Here is a 14,309-nt window from a genome sequence, read left to right as displayed (position 1 = left end):
GTGGGGTAAGCCACCGGCTCGATGAATTTAGCCTCCAGGAGGCGATGCACCTCCGCCTTGGCGGCTTCTGTCTTTTCATCTGACATCTTGCGAAGCTTCTGCTTTTTGGGTCGCACCGAAGGGTCAATCCCCAGGCTGTGTTCGATTATGGCTCGGCTGACTCCGACCAGATCGAGGGCAGACCAGGCGAAGACATCTTTATTCTTGGCCAGGCAGCAGAGAAGTTTCTCTTCTTCAAGTGACGTGAGGTCTTCGCTGATAGTTACAGTCTGCTTGGGCGTGGCCTGATCGAGGGGGACAGTCTTGGTCCCGTCTTGGCACTGCAACTGTGCCTTGTCGTGCTGCTTGTCGGTTGGGCTAGCCGGCGCAGGGACTTCGCGCTGGGTCGTGAGACAGTGTACATTTCTCTGACCGGGCACGAAGTCCCGCTCTATGTTGCGCGCCGTCTGCTGGTTGCCGTAGATTGTGATGGCGCCCAGCGGGCCTGGTATCTTCATACATAGGTACAACCCGTGGATGGCGGCTTCGAATTTGTTGATGGAGCCTCGGCCCATGATGGCGTTGTATGGATATACCATGTCGACAATGTCGAAGGTTATTTGCTCACTTCGGGCATTGGGTGCTACACCGAAGGAGAGGGGCAACTCTATCTTGCCAACTGGAAAGGTGCCCTTGCCGCCGAAACCATACAACGGGTTGTCCGAAGGCTTCAGCAAGCTGTGGCTTATACCCATGCGGTCGAAGGCGTGGAGGAAGATGATGTCCGCCTGACTGCCGTTGTCGACAAGGACTTTGTGTAAGTCCCAACCTGCCACGCTGCAGTTGATGACCATTGCGTCGATGTGGGGGGCGCTGCGCAGGTCGACGTCTCGCGCGTCGAAGGTTAGCGGTATGTGGGACCACTTCGTCTGCACGACTGGGCCAGTGACGGCGACATGGTTGATGCTGCGGTAGTGGTCCCGCTTCTGCCGCTTGGTGTCGAAGTCGGTGCTTGACCCCCCTGTTATCATGTGAATGACTCCGCGATAAGGTTGATCGGCGAAGTCTTCTTGCTTTGGGGGATGGGGAATGTTTTGGTGTTGCTGGTGTGGTGGTGGGGGTGGAGGAGGTACGATTTGTACTTCCTGATGATGTTGGTAAGCGTGGTGCGGTGGATGCGGAGCGGGGGCGTGGACGTATGGTGGAGGGGGTGGCTGGTAGTTATGCGCGACAATTCTGGGATTGTCGGCCGGCTGCGCCCTCGCCATTCTATCTCTGGTGGCCTTCGTCTCGGGGCAGTCTTTGGTCTGGTGGGCGCAGTCTTCGCCGTGGAAAAGGCAATAGAACCGGCGCGGCGGCTGCTGCGCCCGCCCTCGACCCCTGCCGCGCGTTCCATTTCCGCGGCCTTGGGGGGGATATTCCTGGCGGCGAGGGGGGTCAGCAGCAGGCTGTTGGTTGACGATGTTGTGGACTTGCTGCTGACTGCGGCTGTCTCGACTGGAGTCTGGCTGCGAAGTCCTTGTCCACGTGCGGCTGGACTGCGGAGTCTGACTGTTGGGTTTCCGTTGCGACTCGACCTTGCGCTGGTGGAGCTCTTCGGATTTGGCATATTTTTCGAAGAGCTGATATAGCTCCTGCAAGCTCTTGGGTGGATCCCTGATACAATGGCTGTAGAGGACGCCGGCCCGAAGGCCATTGATGGCGTAGTGGATAGCGATCTGATCGTCGACAGAGGGCAGCTGTGACTTGAGTGTTAAGAACTTGCGGTAATACTCCCGCAGAGTCTCCTTTTCCAGCTGTTTGCAAAGCGAGAGCTCGGCCAAAGCGTCGGTGTCTGGACGGTACCCTTGGAAGTTGAGGAGGAACTTGTCCCTGAGACTTCGCCACGAATCAATGGACAGCGGGGGCAATCTGGTGAACCAGGTGAGTGCTGGGCCCTCTAGGGCGATGATGAAAGACTTTGCCATTGTGGCGTCGTCCCCTCCGGCTGATGCAACGGCGACTTGGTAACTCATGATGTATTGCGCCGGATCGGTGCTGCCGTTGTACTTGGGGTATGCCCCCGCTCGAAAGTTGGCTGGCCAAGGCGTCACTTGCAGGTGTGGCGCCAGGGGACTTCGCTCGTCGAGGTAGTTGATCCCTTGGAATGGCGCGCCGTGCTGGGGGGCGTAGTCATGCTGGGGGAAACGCGGGTTCTCCGGCTGCGCCCGGTGCTGCAGGGGTTGGCCGTGCTGTCGGCCGAGGTAGCCTTCGCGCATGTCCTCCGGCTGAGCGCGTTGTTGGAGGGGTGGTTCTTGCTGCAAACCGAGGTGGCCTTCGCGCTGCATCAGCGCGATCTCGCGCTCGAGGTCTTGGGCTTTCTGCTCCTCGTCGCGTATCATTTGCCGCACTTTGGCTAATGCGGAAACACGTTGGCGCTTGGCCTCCAGTATCTCTTTCTGCCTCTGGAGATTGCGGTTCCTGAGGCGCAGGGCGCGCAGCTGCAGCTGTTCTTCTGTAGAGACGCCGAGGGCCTCACCATCCTCGGTGAGGTCGGCGCCTTCCAGTGGGGCGAAGCCTGGGGGCGGCTGCGACTGTCCTTCGGTTCCGCAGGTGCGGAAGGTGTCGTCTTCGCCGGTGTGGGGAACATTGTCCTCAATGGGCTCTTGGTGGGTGGATTGGGTGAGGGCGAGGGCCTTGCCCTTTCTTGCGGCCAGCAGTGCTGCCTTCGCAGCCTCGTCAGCCTTGGGGTTAGCTCTCTTGGGTGCCATCGCGGGTGGTTTTGTCGTAGCACGAACGGTGGGCGCCAAATGTTGGAACTTGCTCTCTGCTGCAAGTGGGCCAACGGGGGTGAACAATGGCGACAACAGGGTTACGTGCACGGGGGCAATAGCTCTGTTGATCTAGCCTCTCACGGGCACTGTGCGGGGGTATTTATAGGTGTCTGAGTGCCCAGCGTCTTGTGTTAAGGACGCATGTGCCCTCAGACGCCTAGTTTATCCCCGGAATATTCCCATAAAGCAGGGTTACAAGCTGTAATTACAAGTTTGCCTTTACAAGTCAGGCCCGTAATACAGAGGCGGCCACGCGGGGCCCGTTACAATGGGCCGGATCACACGTGGGCCTTGGGGCTGAACGAGGCCGCGCCGTGTGAGGTCGTCGCCGCAGGCCTTCGTCAAAGCGCCGAGTCCTGCGAAGGGTGTCCCTGCCCGCTTTGCCTCCGGCGGACCAGCGGCTGCAGCGAAGGCCTCGAGCGAAGGGTGGCGTCTTTGCCTTCGCTCCAACATCGGTGTTTCGAACCAGCTCCGACAAATAAATATATATGTGTACGTTCTAAATCCAGATGATGTACTTAGTCGGTGCAAGATTTATATTGGCTTCAACAGAACGTCCCTACATCCAGTATTCGGTAGCTCGCGCTACTGGCACCTTGTTTGCTCAATGATCGGTAGTAGAAGTTACAAGCGAGCAAGAGAGAGAGAAGAGTTCTCAAGTCTCAATCCGTTGTGGGTTCTAAGGGACTACATATCAGATGTTCGCTACCTAGCTAGGTCGTGAAGGTATTACCGCTTCGTCGTGTGTGTCGTCCTCCTGGCTTCACCTCACCTAGGTCGCTGCCGGCCCTCCCCTTTTATAGATCAAGGAGGGGGCGATTACAAGTGGCTTCTTGTGAAAGGAGTTACTGTGTCGGGGTAGAACGAGGCGTTTACCCCTAGTAGAAACATGTCCATAGGTATGCGCCTCAGTCGTCTGAGCACTCTTGCCGAACTCTTTCAGTCCGGCTATGTGTGGGTGGCGAGGGACTCAGCTGTCATCATTACTTTTCCTATACCGCGTCGACCCCATGCCTTCGTAGCCTAAGCCTCGGCATGGCTCGTCGTGTTGAGGGTCCTGTAGATTGCTAGGGGACTCTGGCCTAGGCTCGGTAGGCCATAAGTGGGTCGTAGGTCTACGACCACGTAGATCATGAGTGGGGTTCTGGTCTGGGTTCGTAGGTCATGAGTAGGAGGATCGACTCCCCCCATCATGGCTCAGCACCAGACGTGCTTAATATGGTCAGTTATTTATGACAGGGCAGTCTCGGGCCATGTGTAGAATCCACTCAAGTGGCCTCCCTCGGTTTGCCCGGTTTCCCTTCTGGGTTCGCCTCGCCCGACCACCGAGCTCAGTGCTCGGGGTTTCTCGGGGGTGGGTCTTCTGGGGCGGACTCTCCCTCGGTCCTACCTCTAGCTTACGACCCCCAGGGACCCGAGGATCTTATCCTTGACAGTAGCCCCAAAGCCCCCTTGGTGGCTTCCTTGAGTCGGGCAGGGCCTGCCTCAATTTTTGGGTTCAGTTCGGCCGCAACATTCAAACCTTGGGGAGGCAAAACGTCTATGACTCAGCCCTCCCTCGCTCAAGGGGCACTGAATATCACGTCCCTGTTTATAAGCTTGGGCGAGTGTCACTTACAGTCGTCATGTAGCCTTCGTTTCTTACTTACCCCTCAAATGGGCTCTGTTGATGGGTCGATCGATGGATCTTGGGTCAAGAAGAAGCCACGTTGTGGCGGATCAGGGTCGAAGTAAGGTTTCTCTTCGTTGAGCCTATTTTTTCGTTCTCCGCAGGTGGTTCTGAAGCCCCTCTTTGCTGTCGCAGGGCAGCCCCTATCGCCTTCGGTCATGAAGCGTCTCCTTCCATTAGGTCATAGTGGTTAGGCCCATGAGAACTTGTCTCTCCCCTAGGAGTCCCAAGAGAGTCACGACGCTTTTCACGTAGCGCTAGACACGATCGAGGCTAAGGCTAGACTGCTTTGGGACCAGCTTGTGAATCTGGCGGTCGTGTAGCTAGTAGGGTCGTTGTTCTGTCGCCTCCTCATTTCTAATTGGTCATTAACTCTCATCTTGCCCTTTTCACTCTTTAGTTATAGAAGCCGAGAAGGAGAAGATGCATTATCGTGCGGGGCAAGTCACGGAGTTCGTCGGAGCTCACTGTTTCTCCTTAGTGGAATGTTTGATAATATCAGGTCTCATGTCCAGGATATCGTCGAGGAGCTCCGATCTGGCTATGGCCTCTGGGACATCATCGACCCTCCTTCGTCTCTATGTGATGATGGGATGGAGGACATCCTAGAGGGCCACGACGAGACAACTAGTCATGTTGTAGACAAGTTATTCATAGATGACGTCGTCCGCAACACCCAGTACCCTATGATGTATTGTGTCTCGATGTTGTTTCTCTGTGAGAGAATATAAGAAAAGTTGTTTCTTTGTCTATGCTATCTTTCGACCTCTTGCAACCATGTTTATGAGGCCCGGGGGTTTCTTTTGTCGATCCATTCCCCTTACCGGGGCCCATAGGCCCATTCCTGCTAGCTTCGTAGGGTGTTATCCTTTTAAAGAGGAATGGGTTCCTGGATCACTCACTTTCGTGGGGCAAGCACCACATGCTCATGCACCCCGTGGGTTTCCTTAGCAGGCCTGGCTCTCGATCAGTCGCTCGCTGTCATGGATCGAGGTGGTTTTTCAAGGGGTGGCCCTTCGAGGCGGTGGTTCGAGTGGCCTTCTTCCTTTTCGTTAGGTCGTATCACTCTTGTCCCTTTCAATCTTCCTTGTCCTTTCTCAGGGTGGTGGTTGCCCCGGGGGGAGATCATGGTCTTCCGTCTAGGTTGTCTAGTTCTTTGGCCCCTATGGACATCGATGGAAGATCTCTAGAGGGATCTAGGCGTAGCTCGCTCCACCATAGGGATAGCTAATGTTGAAATTCGACGTCTGCGGGCTCGCCTGGCGGCTCTCAAGAATTCTGGGGCCGATAATCTTGGGTGGTATGGCTTCTTGTATCCAACTCTTTGAGTTACTAAGTTTTCTATATTTTTATAGTTGGAGCTCGAGGCCCTAAGCCTTTGCCTGTGCACTGACCGAGCCAGGAGATTTCTCGACGCCTGGGGAAGGAATCGTGACTTAAGCCTCCTCAACATCCCATATCGTGTCCGTGTGGTAGTGGAGTTTGGGATTCACCAGGGCGTGACCGTGGCATTGGCTCACTACAAGAGAAAGAAGTATTGACGACCAAAAATAGACGACCACGTAAAATATTTGGTCGTAAGGACTGTTGGAGGCACAACATCGCCACATCCAAATGAACCGACGACCAGAAAAAAATGTGATCGTTGTTTTCAAATAAGACTGGTCGCTAATGATGTATAATGGCCATATGTACGAAGAGTGACCGACGACCAAAACTAACCGAAACAAGGCACGAAAAATTAATAGATTCCTAGGCTTGGTTTCCCTCACACGAAGCATATTTGGTAACTGCTTATACACAGATTCATTAGGCCCCGATCTCCTCCCCTTCCTCTCTCGATCTCCTCCATTGCACAGATTCGAAATTCATAGCAGCAGCAACGGGAGAACCCATCCCTAATCTCTCCGGCGACCAAGATCCTCTCCCCTCTGCCCGTAGGAGGCAGCAGCAAGCATCTCCCCTCCCAGGTGACCACATCCTCCTCCTTTTGCCCTACTGCAATTTTCTCAACCATCCTTGGTGAGCAGGTCCTCCTCCCCTCCGCCCAGAGAAGGCAGCTGCTGGAATCACCTCTCCCAGGCGACTACATCCTCCTCCTACTCCTCTCCTCCCCAGCTGCAGTTCGCACACCCACAAAGGGCGCTTTGTTTTGGCAAAGGTGTGTTCCTGCTCTTATTTTCTTTCTAATAAGAAGTAATATTTAGGGTGACTTGTAATACGTAGGTTACTGTGAGGCTTATTGTGCCATTATGTGAAGTTCATATAGGAATTTCTTATATCATGATTAAAGGTGTGCTGCACTCCACAAACTGATGTGCTCCAGTAATTAGATATATTAGGTAAAGCATAGAAGACAAGCATTATAGAAAACTGAAAATTGTAAGCATTTGTGAATTATAGAATTGTAGATAAATCTTTGTTGCAAACTATCTTGTAAAGCCACAAACTGAAATCTGTTGTGAAGTTTAATTAGTGAATTACAGATGAATTTGTGTTGAAAAGCAATCTATTGCTACAGGTTAGTTCATAAGCAATTTTTATTACATTTATGGCACCAAGTAAGGCATGGATGGATCTAGTTGATGATCGGCTTAGTGCTGAATGTTGGGATGCTATGTCATCAAAAAAGGATATTTATCTGAATGGGGTAAACAAGTTCTTGGATTATGCATTCAGTAGGACTGGTGATGGAGGTAAAATTAGGTGTCCCTGTATAAAGTGTTGCAATACATACAACTTGTCTCGTGAGGTTGTGTATTCACATCTGATGGCTTATGGAATCATAAGAAGCTACACCTTTTGGTATCATCATGGGGAAATTTTGGGAGAAGATGAGAATGATTTAGAAGTGGAAGATGACGATGAATCTGCTGATGGAATGCAGGAGCTGATGGAGGATCTATTCCCTCAGAATAACCTCCCCGGAAGTGACACAATGGCAGACCCATCTTCTAGTGATTTTTTTGAAGAGCAACCAAATGGGGAAGCTATGAAGTTTTATAATTTGCTTAGTGACTTGAACAAACCTCTTTATCATGGATCCAATACCACTAAATTATCTGCGCTTGTAAAGTTACTTAATGTTAAGAATATGGGAAAGTGGAGTAATAAGTCCTTCACAGATTTACTAGATACACTTCTGAAGGACTTTTTACCTAATAACTCTACTTTGCCAAGCTCTTACTATGATGCAAAAAAGACTATTAATGAACTAGGGCTTAGTTACAAAAAAATTGATGCTTGTAAGAATGATTGTATGTTGTATTGGAAAGAAGAAGCAATGGCTGATTTTTGCAAGATATGTGGAAGGTCAAGATGGAAGCAAGACAAGCATTCAGGTGAAAACAAGCAGTCAGGAAAAGGGAAAAAAATCCCTGAAAAAACATTACGTTATTTCCCTCTGAAACCAAGGCTACAACGATTGTACATGTCTCGAAGAATAGCCACTTTCTTGACATGGCATAGTGATGGTAGAGTGGACGATGGAGTGATGCGGCATCCAGCAGATTCCAAAGCATGGAAGAATTTTGATGAGCTGCACCCTTCTTTTGCATCTGACCCTCGTAATATCAGGCTATGCCTTGCTGCTGATGGTTTCCAACCATTTTCTAACATCCGATTATCTCATACCATTTGGCCTATATTTCTCGTCCCCCTGAACTTACCTCCTTGGATGTGTATGAAGCAACATAATGTAATCCTCTCCATGTTGATTCCCGGACGGGAAGAACCTGGGGATGCGATTGATATTTACCTACAACCATTAATTGATGAATTGATTGAGCTTTGGGAGGAGGGTGTTGACACATATGATTCATCAAAAAAGATAAATTTTACTCTCAGAGCAGCCATTCTTTGGACAGTCCATGATTTCCCAGCTTATGCAAATCTGTCAGGATATAGCACCAAGGGAAAGCTAGCCTGTCCAATTTGCCACAAAGAAACTTGTTCGTTGTGGTTACCAAACGGTCGAAAATTTTGTTACATGGGTCATAGACGCTTTCTGCCTAAAGGTCACCGATGGAGAAATGACAAAGCCTCATTTGATGGAACTAGAGAAGTACGTAGCCCAGCGGAACCCTTAACTGGAGATGAAGTGCTGCATCAAGTGGACGATCTGGAGGGGATTATTTTGTCCAAGGATAAGAGCAAGAAGACTAAGATTTCACACGATGAGAGGGGGGATAATTGGACTAAGAAGAGCATATTTTTTAAATTTCCATATTTCAAAACACTTCTGCTGAGGCATAATTTAGATGTGATGCATATAGAGAAGAACATATGTGATTGTATTATTGAAACTGTTTTTGGCATAAAAGGCAAAACAAAGGATAACAATAAATCTCGTCTTGATTTGAAAGAAATGAATTTAAAGCCACATTTGCATCCTGTTGAAGATGGTGGAAAATATGTTATGCCACAGGCAGATTATGCTTTGTCTCAAATGGATAAGAAATCAGTATTACATTTTTTAAGGATTTGAAGGTTCCAGATGGTTTTTCTTCCAATATTAGTAGACGTGTGAATTTGAAGGAGGGGAAACTTTCAGGAACAAAGACCCATGATTGTCATGTCATATTAAATCATATACTCCCTTATGCTCTGCGTGGATTTTTACCAAAAATATTTATGAGCCTTTACTTGAACTTTCTTATTTTTTCGAGAACTGAACTCAAAGGCATTATCAGTTGAACTGTTACAACAACTGCAGCCTCTTATAGCCACCACTTTATGTAAATTGGAAAAGGAATTCCCACCCTCATTTTTCGTTAGCATGATGCACTTGCCTATTCATTTAGCTTCTGAGGTTCTAATTGGTGGACCTACAATGTATCGTTGGATGTACCAGTTTGAGAGATATATAAAATTTCTGAAATCTCTAGTTCAAAATATGGCTCACCCAGAGGCATCCATAGCAGAGGGTTATATTGCATATGAATTTATTATGTTGTGTTCGAGGTACTTGGATGATGTAGAGACAGTACACAATCGACCTGGACGAATCAATGATGCATCAAACTATAAAAAGTTTTGTTTACCAATATTTTCTTGCATGGGAAGGCCACTTGGTGCTCACAAGACTCGAGATCTTGAGTTTCTTGAGTTACAACAGGCTCACATATATGTTCTCAGGAATTGCTACGAGGTGCAACCATTTATTAGGTAATCCTTTTTTACACATCAGATTTTTACATATTTTCGTTTGACTTCCTATTCTAATGTTGGTGCTGATATTTTTTTGTGCAGTGAGTACAACAGCGGTGAGGGCTCTTCATTGCTGCAATTTACATCCTCCTGGAACAATAAGTTTATTGAATGGTTCAGGGAGAAGGTAACATATTTTATTGGGTGGTTCAGTGCTTCAATTCAGACTGTTGACTCTATTCAATGCTTAACTTATATTGTGTATATGTTTGATATACTTTCACTTTGCAGATCCATAATTTGTATGAACATGATACAAGTGAAAAAAATGGATGACCTTCTATCGTTGTCTCGGGGCCCTTTGCAAAACACAACATGTTTTGCAGGCTATGACATCAATGGATTCAGATATCGTATAGAGATTCGTGATAGAAATCGCTGCACACAAAATAGTGGGGTGGCTGTTTTTTCAGAAGGGAATACAACTGATGACAATGCTGAATATTATGGTGTATTAACAGAGATAATTGAGCTTCAGTTTCTTGGTGGAAGACGTGTGCCATTATTTCGTTGCAAGTGGGTTGACATATTCAATAAAAAGAGAGGAATAAAGAAGGACACATATGGACTTGTTAGTGTCAATTTTAAGTGCCTCCTTCGAACAGATGAGCCATTTGTATTAGCTAGCCAAGCTTCTCAAGTCTTTTTTGTTAAAGACAATGTGATCAAAGGATGTCACTTGGTTGTCAAAATGCAGCCACGTGACACATATGATGTAGCCGACGTTTCAGATGATGAAGACATTGAAGATGAGGATGCCAATGCAGAGGAAGACACATGATGAATATCCTTCAACCACATCCTTGAGTGGAAATAGGAAATATTGTTATGAATTTTGTTTCCATATCTTAGGATATGAAATCTGTGACCATTGCATCAATATTTGTTTTTATATTGACAGCTTATGTATGAACTAGTTTTTATAGCCGTTTTTATTGTCTCCTTGAGGTGCAGCCACGTGCCTCCTTATAATGCAGCTTATGTATGACCATTGCATCAATATTTTTGTATCAACCACATCCTTGCATCAATAGCCGTTTTATATTTCTATCTTGCCATTAATCTGTTTTCTTGCTTCTATTCACAGCTTACCATTTTGTGCATTTGTTATCTATGTAGGCTGTAGTAATGCAAAGCAAGTATGGAAATGTGAGATCCCCTCCAAGGTCACACTTCATCAGCCCAGGATTGCTTCGTCAACAACATGTGAAAAGGTCCTATCCAAACCCCAATACAGACATAGGAACAAACAATGAGAGTTCGTCTAGAAAGCGAGCTATGAAAGCTATGGGCAATGTTAACCAACCAAAAGTAGCATATGGTACTGCATGTTACAGTCATATCGAACATACTTGTAATTTCTGTATTCCAATTTTGAGTTACTAACAATATAGACATTGCAGATAATTTAGAAGATGAATGTGTGAATCTTGAAAGCAAAAAATGGGGACTGAAGATTAATAGGGTCACTGGCGAGCCTATGTATGATACAGATGATTAAAGTGAACATGATTCTGAATATGAAAGTGAGTACTCTGAAAATGAGTACTCTGAAGATGAAAACATAGTGAATAACATGACAGCAGGGGAGAAGAACTTATATTTTCAAAAAAAAAAGATTCCTGAATAAGGAGAGACATCCAAAGAAGTCAAAATGTGAGGACCTGATAACTTAGTACATGACCAATAAATTGATATTTCATTTTTTCTAAGTCATTGACAATTGTTCCACATGCCCTGCAGCCATGAACCAGGATGCTCCAACAAGCAGAAGGGATTATTTTGAAGATAGGAGGGACTGTGCCAGAGCATCTAATGTTGAAGACTTAATGAATGCTACAAAAAATGGTGTGCTTAATTCACACAACAGAAGGGATGATTATGAAGAAGGGAGAGACAGTGCTAGGGCACTCAATTCTGAAAACTATGAGGAGGGGAGGGACTGTACCAGGGCATCCAATGCCGAAAACATTGTGAATGCTACAAAAAAAGGTATGATTAATTTACACAGTTTTCATTTTTCTCTTTTAGGTATAGGAACACAACTAATAGTTGAAGTATAAATGTTTCAGCTGATAGAACTGAAGAGAAGAGGGGCCATGGCAAAAACAAATGTAAAAAACTTGCTAAACTAAAGCCTGGAGAAAAAATTAAAGTAACGTTCTACAACAACCATGCTCTTTGTACAACATTCGCACGACACATAGGTAGAATCGTTCGTGATCCTAGTATTACCCCTGTGAGAGTAAAGAAGTGGACTGACATTACTGAGACATCTCTAAAACATATTTTTGTTGCAGTCAAGGTATGCTTTCATAGTACTATTCCCTTGTTTCATCCTAAAAAGGTAGTACATTTATGTTCGCTTCGGCTTGCTGATTATCCAGGACAAGTTTGAAAACATGGATGAAAACATTGAAATTGATGTCTACAAAAATGACATCATGGAGCATGCTAGGTATTTGTGGAACAATTGGCGCGGTGACTTAAGTCGACACTATGTCAAGCCGACAAAGAATATGCAACAAGCCATTAAGAATTGTCCGAATGATTTTGCACAAGCTGATTGGGAGTGGTTAGTCAAAGAGCATTTTTGCAGTAAGGAATTCATTGTAAGTTATCCTATTACTGCATAGTGCAACAATTTATTTTTTACCTCTGATTATGTTGTTAGCATCCATTTCATGTAATTCCTCATGATATTCTAGGCAAAGAGCAAGAGAAATTCTAGAAACCGATCCCATTTGTCAATCCTTCATCACAGTGGCAGCAAACCATTCAGGAAAGTGATTTATGACAATGTAAGGATTTGTTAACCAATCTGAACAACCTAATTAGTTTTTCATAGCACTTATCGATTATGATTACATTATGTTGTACTAGGGCGGCAAGGATAATAATCCACCAGCTTTGGATGCCTTATTTTTTATGACTCACACAAAGGGTGACAATTTTATTGATTCTGAGTCCTCCAGCAAGCATGTAAGCTTATACAATAATATGTGTTTTTGCTATTTGCTATTGTATCATAATGAAAGCTGCTAAGTTAAGTGTTTATTGAATTCTAGGCACAAATTCAGGAACAAATGTTTTCAGATCCTTCTCTTTCCAATGCACAACTTATGGACAAGTGCTTCCCTTCAAAACGGCAGGACCATATCATTGGATATGGTGGTGGAGTGAAAGCAAGACATCTTTGAAGTCCATCTGTTAGTAAGGCTGAATTGTTAGAGAAGCTGAAACAGTCGGAGGATGAGAAACGAGCAATGCTTGAGGAGAACAGAGAGCTTCGAGAAGAAAATCGGGCTACAAACAGTCGTGTAAGCCAAATGGAAAAGGAGTGGGCAGAGTTGAAGAAACAAATAAGTAGTAGTTAGCATAGAAATCTTGATTTGAGTAGAGTTTGAGTGATATGAATATTTACAACTTTTATACCATTGGATAAATACGTGATACTGGATTTATTATATGTAATAATCAGATTACCACCGATATATATACAAGCTGCAAATGGTTCATTGGTGCATCTCAATGTGAAATTGAATGGTCATTGTTGTTTAATACAGGGAAGCAGAAAGATGTCGTTTATTAATGTTTCATGGGTGTCAGGTAGAAGAATGTAGTTGTTAATGTTTCAAAAATGGCTGGTAGAAGAAATAAATTTGGTCGTTAATGCTCCATACATGGATGTTAGAACTAAAAACTTGGTTGTTAATGCGTCATATGTGGTCGCTAAAGGTTACAAATATGATCGTTAATGAATCATGGCAGCCTGTACACAATTATTAACGATGAAAAATGTCATCGTTATTACGATAATTGTGGTCGTTAATACTGTATAATTGACGACAATCACATATGTCGTCGTTAATCATGTAACGACCGGAATCCTCATGTGGTCGTTATTACAATTAACGACGGGACTTTTAACGACCATCGACGACCACATTTTTGTGGTCGTTACAAACTTTTAACGACCACATATGGACTTTTAACGACCACATATCCCGTGGTTAAAACATGTTTCTCCTGTTGTGGCTATTACGCAGTTGAATACTGGTGGTGACCTTCATAACGCCATCGACCTGTCGGAAGGTTTGTCGGTGGAGGATCTGGACCGTTTGATGGATAATATTTATGCTGTTGTGAACATTGTACTTGGGGAGGTGTCCATGGAGGAGATAATCCATGATCTACCATAACATTGTTCGCGATCTCTTTGGTTTGGACACCCTATTATCGTGGCTCGTTTGGTTCGTTGACGTGTGTGGGTTTCGGGTCCCCCAGATCCTGGTTCATTCCAGGGTTCTTTCGAAGAGGGGGTGCTTTCTGTGTGGATTTTACCCATCTGCCACACTCGTGCGGGGTGAGCCCCTTGAGTCTCTACTTGATGCAGAGATCCATCTGGGAGGTTCATCTCGTCTTTTTGAGTTCACTCTCCCCTGCACATTCCCTTCATATGGATGGGGGAGATGAGTTGTACCACACTTTCTTTGATGGGCTAGCAAAGGCGCTCGGTGAGCTACAAACGAGTAATTTGAGTGACGCCCTAGTTTCTTCCATAGGATCCAAGCGCGGGGTCTACTAGGGACCATCCTCATACTCCCAGGCACCGACTCATATAGTTGCCAATTCCGTTT

General features: G+C 46.1%; 1 protein-coding gene across 2 annotated transcripts; it reads left to right on the top strand.

Moving 5' to 3' along the window:
• Positions 1 to 6,217: 6,217 nt before the first annotated feature.
• LOC103638877 (uncharacterized) lies at positions 6,218 to 13,202 on the top strand. 2 transcript variants are annotated; one of them, XM_020544487.3, is made up of 12 exons: positions 6,218 to 6,431; positions 6,492 to 6,622; positions 9,526 to 9,627; positions 9,712 to 9,796; positions 9,901 to 10,990; positions 11,073 to 11,325; positions 11,413 to 11,661; positions 11,742 to 11,974; positions 12,057 to 12,281; positions 12,378 to 12,470; positions 12,553 to 12,651; positions 12,738 to 13,202. In XM_020544487.3, the coding sequence occupies exons 7-12, from the start codon at positions 11,415 to 11,417 to the stop codon at positions 12,867 to 12,869; spliced, it is 1,029 nt and encodes a 342-aa protein (XP_020400076.1). In that variant the 5' UTR covers positions 6,218 to 6,431; positions 6,492 to 6,622; positions 9,526 to 9,627; positions 9,712 to 9,796; positions 9,901 to 10,990; positions 11,073 to 11,325; positions 11,413 to 11,414; the 3' UTR covers positions 12,870 to 13,202. The 2 variants fall into 2 exon arrangements, 1 of the variants encoding a protein (XP_020400076.1); XR_002265312.3 differs by lacking the exons at positions 6,218 to 6,431; positions 6,492 to 6,622 and having other exon boundaries at positions 6,632 to 9,627.
• The last annotated feature ends 1,107 nt before the right edge of the window (positions 13,203 to 14,309 follow it).

Source organism: Zea mays, chromosome 9 (assembly GCF_902167145.1).
Source record: "Zea mays cultivar B73 chromosome 9, Zm-B73-REFERENCE-NAM-5.0, whole genome shotgun sequence".
Classification (NCBI taxonomy): Eukaryota; Viridiplantae; Streptophyta; class Magnoliopsida; order Poales; family Poaceae; genus Zea; species Zea mays.
The sequence above is the reverse complement of the archived record's forward strand: the minus strand, read 5'-3'. Positions and strand labels throughout refer to the sequence as shown.

Coding starts and splice junctions, on each gene's coding strand:
- LOC103638877 (XM_020544487.3), top strand. CDS start 11,415: ATGAACCAGGATGCTCCAACAAGCAGAAGGGATTATTTTGAAGATAGG. Junction 12,471..12,552: donor GGAAAGTGATTTATGACAAT/GTAAGGATTTGT, acceptor ATGTTGTACTAG/GGCGGCAAGGATAATAATCC. Junction 12,652..12,737: donor CTGAGTCCTCCAGCAAGCAT/GTAAGCTTATAC, acceptor ATTGAATTCTAG/GCACAAATTCAGGAACAAAT.